This window comes from Falco cherrug, chromosome 11, assembly GCF_023634085.1.
Source record: "Falco cherrug isolate bFalChe1 chromosome 11, bFalChe1.pri, whole genome shotgun sequence".
NCBI lineage: Eukaryota > Metazoa > Chordata > Aves > Falconiformes > Falconidae > Falco > Falco cherrug.
Window position 1 is genome coordinate 27527657 of NC_073707.1, and position 16947 is coordinate 27544603.

General features: G+C 39.5%; 1 protein-coding gene across 9 annotated transcripts in view; it reads right to left on the minus strand.

Moving 5' to 3' along the window:
• Positions 1-2521: 2521 nt before the first annotated feature.
• ECT2 (epithelial cell transforming 2) overlaps positions 2522-16947 on the minus strand; it is a 30165-nt gene continuing 15739 nt past the window's right edge. For 5 of the 9 annotated variants that reach the window (XM_055723702.1, XM_055723701.1, XM_055723700.1 and 2 more), the window contains 9 exons: positions 15943-16039; positions 15117-15198; positions 14096-14174; positions 13797-13916; positions 12316-12454; positions 10596-10750; positions 8735-8842; positions 7437-7583; positions 4098-5800 (listed from right to left, as the gene is read on the minus strand). In XM_055723702.1, the coding sequence (XP_055579677.1) occupies positions 5495-5800; positions 7437-7583; positions 8735-8842; positions 10596-10750; positions 12316-12454; positions 13797-13916; positions 14096-14174; positions 15117-15198; positions 15943-16039 (1233 nt within the window). In that variant the 3' untranslated portion in view covers positions 4098-5494. The other 4 variants (XM_055723708.1, XM_055723706.1, XM_055723707.1 and 1 more) reach the window with 3 other exon arrangements.

The window sequence follows — 16947 nt, forward strand, 5'->3', positions numbered from 1 at the left end:
TAGGTATAGGTTTGTGACTGGCCGGGCTGCTCAAACCCAGACTAAAGCTACACAAGGAAGTTCACGTGATTCAGGTGTCAAGAAAGGGAGAAGGGGACAGCTCCGACTTGTGTCCCACACGTCCTCCGGTCTCTTGGCCAACTACCAGCTTCTTTAATATCTCACTGGGGTGGTTTTTTCTAATTTTTTTAAGCAAGCAAACATATACATCACCCCACCTTAGTACGAGCTTTAGTCTATGCACTCCCTTCAAACCACCCCCCAACAGCTATACAGGCCCCTTAAACACTGCTCACAGTATAAACTGCTGAGCACTATCCTGCATTTCAGCTGGTAACAGATCGGCCAGTAACCCAATACCTCATTTTCTCAAAATGTTGAAGGGCACACTTAAATATACAAATGGCACACCTACTCATAGGAATTTTCTTCCTGGAGCACTACCACCCAGCTTCCAGATGCACACGCTAGCAAGGGCAGCCAGCAAGCCTGCTGCTAGGAACTGCATTTGCCTTGGAAGTTCGGGGCAGAGCAGTGAGGCATCCCCACCGAACACCCACCCAACAGAAGACCCTTCCCTTTGACAGCTCTTCTTCAATTGTATAGGAGGCCCCGATTTAGAACAGTTAAGAGTAAGGATTCTTGTAGCAATGAGCATGAGCTCAGCGAACTGTTTGATTTTGTACAGCCTATGAGAAGGGAAGGTTGTGTGTAAACAAAAACCATCTTTTGACCCCCTCTTCAGAGAGTTCCAGTTTTTCTAAATTAAAACAATTCTTCTGTATGCTGGACAGGTGCTGGCTAACTTTTTAGCCCAGTGCTGAGTAAGAGCTAAGTTAGAAAGAAATGTTCTTTTTATTCCCAAGTTTGATGCAAAAGTCGCAGAACAGATCCTATAGTTTTACCAATAAAGAAATCTCAGCACAAAGACTTAAGAAATTATATTTAATTCAACTAAACTCTCTGAATTTAAGCTTAAAAAAATATTCAGGAGAATTGAATTATCTGTGTTATGATCAAAGGTAGGTATTGTACAAAACAAACTACTGCTCCTCAAGAAGGCACATCCCATAACAGCTAGATGGTAAAAGTATTGTTTAAAATTCTGGTTTTGAGAACCAGTCTCACCTAGAATTTAAAAGAACATCAGCCAAAATACCCCCAAAAAATTACACACTTGTTCTTATGCTACACGCACATGTAGTATTGGAAATGAAAGAAGCAGGAGCAAATCCCTCATTTTGTAAAACTTTATTTTTGCTTGTTTGCATTACTGTGGAGCACTTCTGCAACTTAGAAAGCTCACCTCCACCTCTAATCCCGCTATGTCACACACTCAGCTTTCTGGCTGCTGTGTGACAGCTGTAAAACCAGTAAGCACAGACCCACTCCATTACCCACCCAGAAACACCGAACAGACCCCGGGGAGCCCCGCTCAATGTGACCACGGCACTTACTAGTAAGGTTTGTTGTCCAGTAGGTAGGGATCAGCCAGTTCTGTATTTGCTCACTAGTAGTTTCCCCTCTGCTAGCAAACTCACAACGCTGTCACACAAGACAATGCTTTACTAAAATTGGGTCAGATGCTTCCTACTGTCTTCTCCAGTATCCAGAAGATTCGTTACACTGCTCTCGGTAATTACATTGAGAACAAGTTGTCAAATCAGCAATTCAGTGTTAATTATTGCTTATCACCTTGTTATTTTAACCCAAAATCTCAGTGATTTCATTTCTCCCTATCTCACTGACAAGTATCTGGTCCTCTGACAATCAATATCCAAAAAAGCAGTTAAGGGCTTCAGTGCAATCCTAATATACACAGTGGCAGTGTATCCTCTCACCAGTTTGGGGCCAGGCACATCTTCAGTTAAGTGCTGCTAGAGTACATCACCTTAGAGTGTAGTCAAAGAGCAGTAGACAAAGTAATGAATACATTTAAAACAGACAATCACCTCATTTAATTACAAGGAGATTGAGCTGCCATTCATCTCTTAGTCCTAACATAAGATTTTTATTTTTTTTTTTAAAAACGGTGTACTTATTTTTTTAAAAAATAAAAACAGAGGCATCTCACACTGAATCGGAACATGGCAAGTTAAGATAATAATGCACCCAGAATGCAGGAGGGGGTAAAGTCACACTGGAGGCAGGCATCATGTCCCCCCTCCTTCACCGCCTTCAGCAGCTAGCAAGGCTGAGCAGAACTAGCTCCTCCGCTAGAAAGTTACATGCAACAAGTGACGAGCAGTAGGACTCCACACTCTGAACAACCATTTTCCATTCATTTAGCAACCACAGAGCTGTGCAGTAGTGGTAACGACACGATTAGGCAATATAGTAAGCCCTCGCGGTTCAATTGGGTTTAAGTGCAAACAAACTTGATATAGAAACTAAATACAAATAATCTGCTAACTAAGACAACCACAGGAATAATGATAGGCTGATACTATCTTAAACTTGCATGGAGTGCACCAGGCTGAAATTGCCGTTTCAGAAACAACAGAAAAGAAAACAAAAAGCGTTGTCAACCTTAAGCATAGTATTTATTGAATGTTTTTTTCCTAGAGCCACTTTATTAAGTGCCAATGCATATTTATCTATGGTGTTTATTTTGAATGGGTAAGGACAAAAGACCCATGGCTACATATATCCCGGGGAGGAGGGGAGAATGGTGAATAGGTCGAAGAAGAAAAAGGTTGATTCTGGCAGACCCAGACCTAGGAAGTGGTATACTTTATTAGGAACAGCCACATAGCTAACCAGAATATAGTTGTAGGCTGGAGTCCAACACAATGCTTTTTATGTGACTCTCATAAAGCAGACTCTCATAAAAGCCTGTTTAGCAAAGCCATAAGCAGTGTTATTTTAAACAGTTTATTTACATTACTTGGATCGGCAAAAAGAGATATAAAAACCAGTTAAGTCTGACACATTCAGAAGCATCACTAGTTACATGCAGACACAAGACAAAACATTGGTGGTTAAAAAAAACCAGAAGTTGAGAACGCCTGCTAATACACAGTTAAACTGTTAATGAAATGCAGAAATATACATATTTAGATAGTTCCTGAGATAGCATTGCATCGTGAAACAAGGGAACATACAGTTTTGAAGGAAGACAAATACATGAGAAAGCCCGGTAAAAGCCTTAGGAGTACTACAGCTGAAATCTGACACCCCAAAACTGGGCCCTCTAGTTACAGCATCACACCAAAAATCCCATACATTAAATAATGTTTCATTAACCAACTATGTGGAAGACATGGGGTTTTCAGGGTTCGTTTAGCAGCCCTACTGGAAGGGAATGCGATTATTTTCCTCAGAGCTTCACTTCAAAGAATTCATTTGACTTTTGGGGGTCAAAGCTAGTCATAGCCTTTAAACTTACTGTTCAAATAAACCCACATAACATACCACAGTGTTAAAGCGAGGCTGCAGAAGATCATAATCACAAAAACTCAAATTCTATATATTTTTTTAATAAACAACTACACTTATAAAATATCTGGAATAAGCAGCTGTACAACAGGTTAACTGTCATACTTGAAAGGTCAGGTACTTCATAATGCATCTCCATTTAAGTAATCTAAAATTCAAACAGAGTGCTCTGCCAACTGATGAAGTAAGGCAAGCACAAGTCATCCAAACTAGCAGTACGTTACGTGGCCATCACCTTCATTTCAAAATCTGACAAAGTAGCTCATTGCCTAGAGGCGACAATTTCCACAGAAGAAAATGCTTCCATTACGCCGGTGAGAAAATACATTTGTGCAAGGGAGTACTGCGTCTTACATGACAACCGAGTTACTCATCCCACTGATTAGCTGATCTGCTTCAGGACAACTAAAGTCCCCTTGTGATTAACTTAGTGTTATCTAAAATTTTGCTAATCACTGCTAAGTGCTAATGACTAAGGTACCATTAATGTCAGTAACAGGTCATTTGAACAGCCAGCTGCCTGTCAGTCACTACAATACAGCACTGTATTTTACACCCGCTTCATATCAAGTGGGTTGTTGATCGACTTAATGTAAGACTCCTTTTTTCAAAGATTGAAGGAAGATTGACCAAGGAAGGAGAAGGAATACCCTGTTGGGGAAGAAAGAAGAAAAAAAAAGTTATTTAATCATTTATTAGCCAGTGTCAATAGTACAGTAGTCATTTCTCGATCCTGATAAATACCTTCTGTACTGTTACATTCCTTATACTATGTGAGATTGGCAGCTTTTTGAAATTAATGATTCAGCATTTCTAGATTTTGAACAGAAAAGTTAAATGAGCTAAATGAGTAGAATGCATATATTTAAAAAAATGCAGAAGAAAGATTTTTCCTTGTTACCAGCCTCAAGAGATTCAGATGCAAGAACATGTTTTTGATGAACAGCTGTTAACCAAGTATTAGCGTACATCTTGCATCACACTTTTTGCAATAATAATCTCTCTCCAAATTGAAGGCAAGATACATTATGATAATCTTAGAGAAATGGAGCTCCCCTCAGATCCTACAAATTTCTGCATCCTTACCAGCTTTAAGCCCCAAATTAGATGCTGAACACATGCCTTCTTGGCTACAGAAGGCAACAGACATCACAATGATTTGTCAAAGCTTGCTTTAGCTGTGCCTGGATGGGCACAAACCGGGCAAAAAGCTGACTTTTCTGGTGCTAGGAGCATAGACTGCTTCTGGAACTTAAAATTACAGTGAAATCAACACATCAATATCTAGTACTAAACGTTAACCTCTTCGGATCAGCTGAAACTTTATATTCTTTTTTCATTAGACCTCAAAATACTTCCATAAGCAATCTTCTGTTGCTCTTTATAGCACAGCCAAGCTTTTCAGCATATAAACAGGTCATGGTAGTTAGGCAGCTTGCTGCACCTGCACGCTTCAAGAATCTTTTAAATAGGGATATTTTGAGCAGGTAAGGATATGCCACCTCACTATGAAGCCTAAAGCCCATTTGTGGCACATCTTCTGTTTGCAGTCATATGCACTGTTTGAAAATTAAATCCTCAACTCCTCTTTAAATAGCAGCTCTTATTAGACTCTAAAGTACTTTATACAGGGTATTTCTTCTGTTTACAGATAGGGGAACAAAAGCTTAAATCCACAGGTAAAATTAGCTGCTCAAAACTTCCCTGAAACCAAGTTATTAAAGTCCTTTCAACTCTGACCCCTAAGCTATACTGCCACTTGGACAACTAAACAGAGACGGTAATTCAATTGTATTGAAATTAAGGGGAAACCTACACACACACAGATTAACTAAAGTTAAAGGGGTCTGTGAAAGAATTAACTTTGCACCCAGAACCAGAACTAAACCACATGTGAGTAATTACTCCAACTCCGTGCACTAGAACAAGTCAAAGAAAAACCCAACACCATCTAAAACAATTCATGGATTCTAGGGGTTTATATAGTTGTACCACAGTGTCTTAGTTTAGAGGAATCAAGATCAGGTTTTTTTGCTCACTTCATGCAAGATGGGTATTAACAGTCAGGGTTTGATGCACAGTATTTTTCAGCACCATACTGATTATCTCCAGCATCACCACAAGTGATAGTAATAATAGGGATACGACATAATCTGTCCAAGGCATGACCATTTAAGCTTTCCAAGTTGGAAGAGGTTTTTTCTTCTACAGCATTAGAAAGATGAATATTTGGAGAGCCAGGACACACCACAGGTCGAGGCCTGGAATTTTGGGAGCTCCAGTCAGCAGAATTGGAGCGATGAACATTAACAGCACATTTGACAGACCCACTTAGGTTGCATGTTGAAGATGAATGAGCAATCTACAACTAGGAAGGTGTTCAAGAGTTAGTCCAAACAACAATAAACCCAAGCATCTAATCTGTATTGATATTTTCACTCTATAGGTTTACTGCACTAAAAAAATCCCCACGTAAGCACAGGCCAGGATTTTATCTAAATAAAACAATATGTCTGAATAACAGCTTTGACTCTGTCAATGGACTCAAGATATGTTTCCTACAGCTTTAGCTTCCTACCCAAGAACTGCACTGGTATCCCAGCTTGAGGGGCTGGAATTCAAACCTCTCTTTTCCCCTTCAACCTTATGATTCAACCAGAAAGGCTTTATGCAAGCTCAGTAGTGTGTGGGATTCGTTAAAAAAAGAAAAAAACCACACAACACATGATCTGCTGCCAAGCTGCAGCTTACTACCTCAGATATCCGAGAACTCTGGGAAGAATTTAAAATAGGAAAATACTTTTTACTACTATGAGTTCCTATCATTTTGCAGAAAAAAAGTATTTTTGTACGGGGCAGACACACGAAGATAAGTGCGTGACTAGCATTTCCATGAGAAATGAGATACAGTGCCATATCAAAATGAAGACAGAATATTAGAATTATAAAAAAATTATTGGAGCAATCATAATTGAATGAAGAAAATCTCTACAGAGAACTGGGGTATAGCCACACTGATAGATTTTTTTATTATTTCCTTTCAAGCAAGGGAGTCCGCTGTGATACTTCCTCCCTTATTAATTCATAGTTTCTCATGCCCACCTCACATGGCAAAGCAAAGCAATATCTTCATGTTGTACAATTTAACGGCCACTCAAACATACTGAATTATCTCTATATTCAGGTCCTGACATAGCAGGCAGTAGTAGAAAGATACACAGGAAATCCTATTCTTGGCCTTCTGTCCCACAAACTACAGACTTTAGAAGTAGATGCTTACTCAGCATACAGATTTACTCAAACACTAGAATAAAAGCAAAGATGATGAAAAAATTCCTTCAAATCTAGTCTGCTTTAACTATACTGTACTAGGAAATTTAGTTTGACCCAATGTAGCAGAAGAAAGCTGCAATAGGTAGCCAGGCATAGCAGAATAGTTACGGTACATGGAACAAGAAGTTATATCTGTTTACGAAAGTTTGGTAAAAAGGAGGCAATTCCCTTGCCTTTTTGAAGCCTTACAGGCTGGAGCATGTGTATTTCTCTACCCTTCCTTCCCAGTTTGTTTCACTGAACGTCTATTATCTCGCTACTTTCACAGTTCTATTCGGGGCCGACCACCACATTTGTATATATCGTCCAAACTTAAAAGGATGAGCCAACATAAGACAGTGGGCTGGAAGCTTCTCACTCTCTCAAAAGAGGATACATGTTCCATCTCTAGCAAAAGAGGTTGCTTAGTTTCTCTCCACCCCCAACTTAATTGTACAAGACAACTCCCAATTTCTAGTACATACAGCAGATTTTTCTGCGTTTTCAGCAAGCAAGCCTTCCCGTTACACAACACTTGCTCAGAAAATAGCAAGTCTCCGGATGTAGTTAAAAATAATTTTTTCCACTGTGGATCTTGAAATTGTTAAAATAAGATCAGCACCAGACATTAAAATAACTGATCTTAAAAAGGTTACTTATTTGGCCTGCACAGCCAAATCACTTACCGTTAATGACGACGTACTAGTCAGTCGGCTGCCTATATAATTCTCATTAGCCGAGCTGGGACTTCTTCCTTCTGTTGCACTATGTGACATCAAAGCCCTTCGAAGAGCTCTCTTTGGGGTTTTTGAGAAAGAAAATGCTCTTGTAACCTGAGGAGTATGACAAGCAGCTTATACACTGACAAAAGACAGGCTGTATTAACTACTACAGTATGGGCTACCATTCGAATTGTGAACAGCTGCAGGACACATCAAATGTTAATATGACTGTATCAAAGCTGGCCAAACACACACACCCACAAGGTGATCTGGCTTTTAAAGCTCCCCATCACTCATGCTCTTCTCACTCTCTCCAAATACAAAGACAACATTTTTTTTGGGGGGGTGGGGGGGTGGGGTGCAGAGACCCAGACAGAAGTCAAAACAAGGCCTAGTCAACTAGGCTTCCCCGCGTCCCTTGGGTTCAGCAAAGTCAGGCCTCCCCTCCTCTCAGATGCTCTCAATTTGGTCTTCAGCAGCTTCCAAACTACAGCAGCCCCTACAGTGATCTCTAAGAAACAATATTATTGTCTTGAACATATTAAGGCTGTCGGGAGGCTGCTGAGAACGGACAACAATTCCCCCTCGCTGCGTCATTCCCTGTCACCCCTTCTCACACGCCACAGACTTTAGCAGAACCATGCCCAACGCAGAGCCAAGGTGACACAGCTGAGAGGCAGCCTTCCTCCTGCCTCCCAGCCAGGTCCTCGCAGCAGAACAGGGCACAGTTTCTCTAGTCCATTAGCTGACTGCAGCTAAGCTGTACAAAGAAGCAAGACAAGCACACACGGGCAGACAGCAGCATTCAGCACTTACTTCCTTGCCATTTCAAAGCTTATTTTATTACCAGAACACATATATTCTACACCCATCCTACTTTTGAAGGTACTTGAATTTCAATAATTGTATGCAGCTTTAAAACTCCATTCAGTATGCTAAAATACAGTTACAGCTGAGGGTTAGGGGTTTTTTTGTAATATTGTTAATCTTTTAAATATGTTAAACAGGGTAAGTTCCATAACAGACTCAAAAATGACTACATAATACTTAAGACTATACACAGATACTCCAAAACTCAGTCAAAGCCTCAAACGCTCCCCACCTGCTTTCCTTAAGGAGCTTATACTTAACAGTTTTACTTCAAATTAGGTTTCTCCTGTCGCTACTGTTAAGCGCTACAAAACACCTGAAACAGGAATACTAGCACAGTTCCCCATCTAAAATGGGGTTTATGGTAAAGCACTATCTCTGTAGTATCTTACCTTTTTTGATGTTTTCTTTATTGCCCTGGAAGCTCTGCTTAAAGTACTATCCATGTCTTTAGTACTTACTTCAACTGAATCGGGATCAGTAGTATAAATGAGATTTTCCTGCAGACAAAAATAGTCTTAATAATGGTCAAACATCAGCACTTGACAGAATTTCATTCTCCAGGTCATTAGGTAAGACTTAGTGGGTTTAATTACCATATTCCTCCATATTTAACTCGTAATATACCGTTCAGTAGCTATTTGCTTTCATGCTATGTCATTAGATTAAGTGCTGGTGCAATCAGTTTATGAAACCACTTCATCAGTAGTTTTAAATTTGGTGTGATTCAGTTTCAGGTTCAGGGTTGACCAAAGTAAAGGCAGCAGTTCTGAAGTATACCTAGGGAGCTTCACAGGACAGATACCCCTTTGTTTCACTAGCACATCTAGCACTCTTTGGAAGTGAAACCTTGATAGCTCCAGCTGTCAAAGCCTGAGACTGTCTTTCAGCCGAAACCCAAAAGATGTTTCAGAAGAGCCACAAGTCTGGTTTTTTCATACCTCTTTCTTAACTCTCGCATATGCAAAGCAATCTCTGACTAGCTACTTAGAAAACTTGGGAGGGGGGCACGCATGGGAGTGGGAAGCTCCTAGAGATTTTTTTTTTGCTGCTGTTTTGGGTTCTGATTTTCAGAAAAAACAGTTTACCTAAAAAAAAAAAAAGTTCAGGTGCTTTTTTTCCCCCGATAAGGACATCACACAGCAAGTGGTATGGCTATTCCCAGCGCCGAACAAAGAGTCGTGAAAGCCTTTAGTGCCACCACGTGGCAAAGCCAACGCCAGCTCATTCTCACATGATGCTACACAGTTCTTAAAAGCTGGGGAAAAGGGGACGAGTGCTTAGATTGAAGCTCAATTTGACATTCAAATCAGCAAGAAAAAGAGTATTATATAGTTGGTACAAAGCACTAGTTACAGAAATTGTAACTAATGGGATTCCGCATAGTAGGTTACAATTTGTCAGCGTATGATTCTGAATGTCCTGGGTTAAAAGGGAACAACTTTACCTAACTACCTCTCCTGAAACAAGCATGTATTTAAAAGTAACTCTTTAACTAGCATGTATTTAAAAGTAACTTGTACAGTACGAGTACAGCACAGAACACAAACCATTTCTAACTTAAACCCAAGCTGTTTCAGCTATATGTACTGCACATATTTTCAGCAATTTGCTGTGATATGCACACACTCTTATACAATTAAAACATTAGCTGAAAGTCTCTTGCCCTAATTGGAGAGGATGTACTCTTCAAATTAGTAGTTTTCTGCCTGTGGAAAGCCCACACATTGAACTTCAAAAAGCGTGAGGGGGCTAGTGCCTCCTTTATTTCTTTGTTTTCTTTATTTCCTTGTGTTGAGGTTGTAGGCTTCCGTCTATAGCAGGAAGACGCTTTACGTCTCTCACATTACAGGGCCTATGCAGAAACAGAGAATTCAACCTAACACAGAGTTAAACCAAAACATACAATTCATAATGCTCGGGTCATAAATCAAAACATAGCTGTGCAAACAAGCTGGAGACAATCCTGTTTAGATCTACAGTGCAGACTTTAAATAATTTATAATTAATCTGTGATGGGGGAAGGGTATGACTCTTGATTTTTAATTACTTATTAGCTTCTATAGAAGCTAACTTCCAGGCTGCTTCTTTTTCCACCTTTTAACCACTCACTTGCAGACATGCTAGCACAAATGTTTTCTGCTCTACTTCACCTCAAGCATGTCTGCTATTAACAAGTTCTTCAGCTTCATGTGCTTCAAGCCAAAAAGAGTGAAGTATTTCTAATCAGCAACATGGTTCCAGAGTACTTACTGCATCTGCTTTACAAATCGTGTTAGCCACGTGCCGACACAACAGCTTCAACCAATCTTCTTTGGGAGGCTCTTCACTTGTCATCTGGAAACTGAAGAGTTTGTTGTTGAGTTCGGTCGGTGGCCGCACAACTAAGGCGAAAGCTTTATGGCAATCTACGGTTTATTAAAAAAAGGCAGGGAGTTAAGACAAAGAATAACCATTTTTCATATAATTCAGAGGGGAATCTTCAGAAGAGTTAACCCTCTATCTGCCAGGAGCCAGTTAGAGACAATATGATTTAATGCAAGGATTTTATCTTGATTTACACAATAGCTGTTTTATTACTTGCAAGAGCACGGAGTTCTGTCCACATCCTTCATCAAGAGGCTGCAATCAGCTGTTCATGCACCAGTTGTTTATTCACTAAATAATCTGTACAGATTAGTCTGCAGAGCAGTCAGTCATTACCAGATATAGCAGTAAATATCAACTCATTCTCTATCTCATAGAATGCTGGACAGATCATTTCCTTACCAACAGAGAACACTGAAAACATTTACCCTATTTTGTAAAACGGGAAAAGGCAAAAACAGTACTATAGATGACATTAAAATAGTCAAAATACAACAGGTCTAAACTTGACAAAGATTGCTTACTTGATAGCAGACAATTAATTTATTGCTGGTACTCCTTTATAGGAGACAGCTGAAGCATGCTAAACACAGTTGAGGGAGAAAGAAAGAAAAACCAAGCCATCACCAATTCAGAAAAGCAGCACTGGAAAAGCGATCCTATAAGTGTATATAAGAGAGCAGCTGACCTCTCCCAGGGTTTGCATATTGAAGTTCTTGGCAAATATTACATGATATGCCTAGAAAGGGCTCCCATCGCCCAAGTCCCAAAGTAAACCTAAGCATTGCTTAGTCATTTAAAGAGAATTCTTAGAAGAGAAACCCTAAAGTACCTTTTAAAAATGCAGGTAAGCATCACATTTACTACCTATCCTCTTTGCCAATTCCATTTTTTATTTGGCTTCTGTGTTCAGGTGCTTCAGAGAACATAAAACAGAACAAGTACAGCATGCATACCATCACCTACCGTGAAACATCAGATCTATCTTTCTAGGGTATAGATCTATAAACTAGTCTGACTAGACTTCTCTGAAGTCACTACCAAGACTGGAACAGTATTGCAGCATGAGTTCTGCTGCTGTAGCAATGCAATACTTCAGCGAAACCTCTACAGCCTCAGTATAGCAAAGCAGCCAGAGAAATTAAGTCATCTAAATCTTTCTTTTAAGATGCTAAGCACAGCTCCTCCTGAGCATTGTTATCACCAGTCAAATGAAGATTTGGGTTCACAGCAACAGCACTTGTCTCTGGTCAGCCTAATACTCTGGACTGAAGTTCAGGTTTTTTGGTTTTGTAAATCCAGAGCCGTCAAGCATACTCCCCTCGTTTAACTCACACTGCCATTTGGTTGGCGTATGCTAATGCTATCTAGCAGTGCTGCCAAATTCAGCATCGTGCAGCAATTCTTGAAAAGCCAAGAGGTGTCAGCACAAGGAATTCTCAAGCTCATACAGAGCTTCAAACAGAAGCTTATACTAAAAGTCACATCCTAACATACCATACAACAAATATACCTTAGCATTCTATCCCACAACAGCAGACCTTCATCCTTTAAGCTACTGAAAACTGTGGTTCAGGGTAATCACAGCACTTCAAAACATACAGACCTTCTGTCTCCCTGATGTCTAGGACTTTCTTGATCTGGGAGAGAGGCATTAGAACAACATGCTTGAGAGATGCAGGAGGCCTTGTGTGGCCATGTGGACTCCTGAAAACACCAATAACTTTATGCCGTTTCCTCGCAATCTGCAGTTGAATAGAAGATAAAGAAGTTAAAGTTTGAAGGTCTATTCCCATTGTTTTGTTTCTCTTCCGTTCTTTTATCTTCTAGTATACGGGAAGGCACAGAAAGTCTTGCGACAGAAAAATACTTTAAAGAGTATTTTACTCTATTTACTCTACCACATAAATCTAAGGAACTCATTTCTCATTATTCGCTGTCTACAGTTCAAGTGACCCAGCAATATTGTTACTTAGCATCAATACACTCACCTCAAAAATAAAATAAATTTAAAAACAGGGAAAGTAATTTTGCATTAGAGACCTCAATTCTACCTTCCATAACAAGCAAGGGCTCTTTGAAACCTACCAGAAAGGCAGTCCAGATTTATACAGAAAAGACAACATCTATACACATGAACCAACTTAGGCTGTGGTGCGTTATACCCTAGAAATAACACTTGATGTCGCTTGCGCAAGCAGCCATCATGTGGGTTTTGCAGTGGGTCAGTCAGTTTTTACTTTACATTAACACACAGGTATCTTAAGTGGTTTTTAAAACAAGGTACCTTCAGTGGCTTGTATCTTGTACAAGACATAAGCCAAGAAACTTTGTTAGAAGTATTTTCATTTTCCTTTCCTTCCTTTACAAGGAGCAATGAAGCTGAATCAACTTGACTCCCAGGAATAGTTCATCACTCGTCACAACAATAGGCTTTTGCCTCTAGATGCCGCTTAAGACAGCACTAATTTTGGATTAGAGATGGTCTTCTATGAAGACAATGTTCTTTACTGCTGCAGACAGTAACAAGTACTTTTATCAAGTGTCCTTTTCAACCTCAGTTTCTCCACATAAGTCTCCTTTTTTTCTCTCCATATTTCTTCCTAACATACTGCTAGTCCAAGGCATTTAAGATGTGATTTTTTTATTTTCATTTTTTTGTAGCCTAAGCACAGACAAACCCAACCCAGAGGCCCACTATTTACTCATAACACTCAGTATAAGTAAACAGTAAAAGGACAAACATCCTGCTGAGTCAAGGACTCCAGTGCTTTTTCATCTGTTGGCACTACTCAAAGTATTATTCAGATAAACATTTATTTCTTTACATATTAAGCCGCTTCTATATTTTTGATCTGGCTGCAAGACATTAAATACTACATTAACACCCTTCAACCATCCAGCAGTGACTTGCGCTGGCTTATACAAGAGCTATCAGAAAGGCAGTATCAGCATGTGTTGAGCTGTCAGCTTTCTGTAAATTAGTGCTCTGTTTCATAGTTTTTAAATTTTACTTGTTTATACTCCTACATAGCGTCGAGCCTTTTATAATTCAGTTCATGAAATGTACTTATATAGTCATCTTACCTCTAGGCAATCATTGAACAGAAAGAGTGTAACCTGTTCTCCCCTGTCACAGAGGTCATCACTAAGTGCTACAGTTTCCAAACGTTGAACTAAGCTTCGGTGAGAGGACAGGAGATTGGCCTAAGTGACAGAAACAAAAAGCTCATTAAGCATTTAGTTCAAGGGCTGGATTACTGCTTGCTTACAACTTAACACTGGAAATCTGTTTAAACCAGCACCTACGCATTTTAACCTCACATGCTTTGCAAAGGGAGCAAACTACTGCACAGTCATTTTACAGCTTCAGAGAAATTACTTACTGGACATCCATCAACTTCATAGACAACATCAAAGAACTGCCTTTGTGCCTCCGTTTTTCTTTTGTCTTCATTAATATGCCTGAGGGAAGCATTTATATTTATCTTCAATAACAAGTAACGATAAATGAATGCACTGCATGTAAGACACATAAAAATAAGGAAGCTAAACATCCAGAGATGTATTTTACACAGCAGCACTGGAAAACACAAAATCAACCTTACTTGCTCATTGAAATATCCAAATACCACATGCTAAGCATATGGGAAACTTCAGGACCTAGAACAATATTCTTGTCACATTATCAGTAGTCAACGCACCATTCAATTCTCCTCCCTTACCCCGTAAGATTTTGAACTAGAGACCAACCCAACGCATTTCTTTCCAGCCTGCATTTTACCTCCCTCAAGTCAGGGCTGCAGCTCACCAAGAAGCAGATGCAAGAATAATTACAATTTAAAAGTTGTTGTTAAAAATCAGACAAACATTTACCCAATTAATACAGGAGGTCTCATTGCTGGAGACATACGCTACACTTCAAAAGAGGCGAGACTAAATCTAAACAACTTCAGCTTTGAGCTAATTAACTCATGGAATGGTGCCAAGAATAGCTAATACAGAACCAGAAGAGAAACTAATCTTCCACCAACAGTGTATCCTTTCAGTGGCTATATGCATAGGAGTAAGATTTAAAGACTAAACACATCTCTTCCATTCTGGAGGGAATAGATAGAAATGAGTTGAAACAGAACAGAGGACTCGGGAGGTTCAGCTTCACGCCAAGGCAGGGAGTCAGCAGAGGTTCAGGTAGAAGTGCTGTGCAACAACCCACAGGCTCCTCCAACAGCTCTGGCACAGAACACCGAAGTGACCACAGCCATCAAAGAGAGAGTGAAGAACACGTGCAATTACATATACATACATGAGACTGAAGTTATGGCGCCAATGCACCAGAAGCAATTCAGAAGGAACGGAGATATCTAAATGGGTAACAGTACGTTTCATAAAATGAGCATCACTTACGTCATCACTTCCTTTAATGATTCAATAGCTCTCTCTAGAGTTACTTTGTCTGGGTTCTCTTCTGCTGTATGCTTCTTAATATCTACAATTTAAATAAATAAATAAACAAACAACCCCCACACTCAATTGCCTGAAAAGAAAGATGAAAATATCAAGTTTAAACCGTAAGCCAGATAAGATGACTGAAGGAAACAGAGCTATCCAGGAGTACAAATAGCCTTAATTAAGTGGAAGAGCAGGCAAGGCAGCAATTGTCCATACATCTCATTAAGAAAAAACCCACCTACAGTGAAAAAACTAAACGCTTAAACTATTCAAAAATCAACAAGACCATGTACTGGTTTTGTTGGAGTGCAGCGACAAGCACAGAAGGTTTTTTCTAGCCAAAGCAAAGGATGCTGGTGTGCTGTTTTTCTTATTTTTACCAACATAATCGTTACTGCAGCAAGTGGTTGATACCAGGTGGAACCACAGGAAGCTGTAAGCCTTGTCAGTAGGAACGGCTCCCTAGTCTATGCTAGCTGCATTTGAATCTCAATTATATTTGTATTTGAAGAGACAACACTGTTGTCAGAATTCTTCCTCTACCTGTATCCTGCAGACAAATGTATGAACAAGTGAAACCTAGCCAAAAGTATGCTTCCTTCAGTAATTGCTCTTGCTGACTGCCATTAAGCAAGATTAACTCCCAGAATCACACTTGTTTTATATGAGAAGAGCTGTTGCTAATTATGACAAAAAGCAGACATTTAGTTTGTATGTGAAGGGTGTTAAAACAAAGATATAAAAATATACATATATATACACACACACATCACTAGATTACCATTTAGTAGTAGAGCAACACTAGGCAGCCTTTGAACAGGACGGATAAGGAGTTCAGCTAGGCTTTGGCGGCCACATTCAGGTTTAGCTTGGTTTATCTGAGAAAAGGGAGAAAGGAAATAATTCTTACCCTTTTTCCCCACACAAAAAAAAAAAAAAAACCAAACACACAACCCTGCAAAAATTACACATTAGGAGAAAAATTGTCTTCCTTGAAACTAGAATTGCAGTAAAAGTTTGAGAATCATTTGCCACGGATACTTAGTCATTAACAGATCATGTTAAAAACACATTGCATTCAAATCTGCACGATATTTATCACACTATGTTCTCAGAACATCTAGTTTTAAACTGCCCCTATTATTGACCTCTCAGTCTTTGTTTCAGATGCTAATGTGAAGTGGTACAGGAGATGACCTGTTCTCTTATTCTCCATCTTTTAGATATCAATACTGGGATATAATTCCTTTTACCTCAGAAAACATGAGCTGAAATCTGTCAGTTTGATTACTCCACTATTTGAGAGACACTTGTTGGATATAGAAGAGGAGTTAAAGCTATGCTGCACTACTCATCAACTCTATACCTTTATCTGAAGGGCTCAAGAGTCTTTAGACTTGTCTTCAGCTAACTTTCTTTGAAGATCATCTTCCTGTTAGATCTCCACTGTTATGCTCCTATTCATTAGTCACAAGACTGTTGACAGATTCTACCTCCCTGGACTTCACAGACGCTGAGAGCAAGTTAAAAAGCTATTTCAGAAATGTAAGTCTTTTAAGCACAGGGAGGGGGACCAATAAAAACCAACAGCTGTAGTTATCTTTACAGAAAGGAGAAGACATGTATTTGGGAGAAGGTAAGTCAGAATGCACTTTTTCCAGCAACGAATCCATATAATCAAACTATCTTGAAAGCTAAATAACAGAAAAGGAACTTGGACCTCTTACAAAATAGTCTTAAGAGGAGCTTGAGGGATTGAAGTTCAAATCCTTCCCCTCTCTGTCTC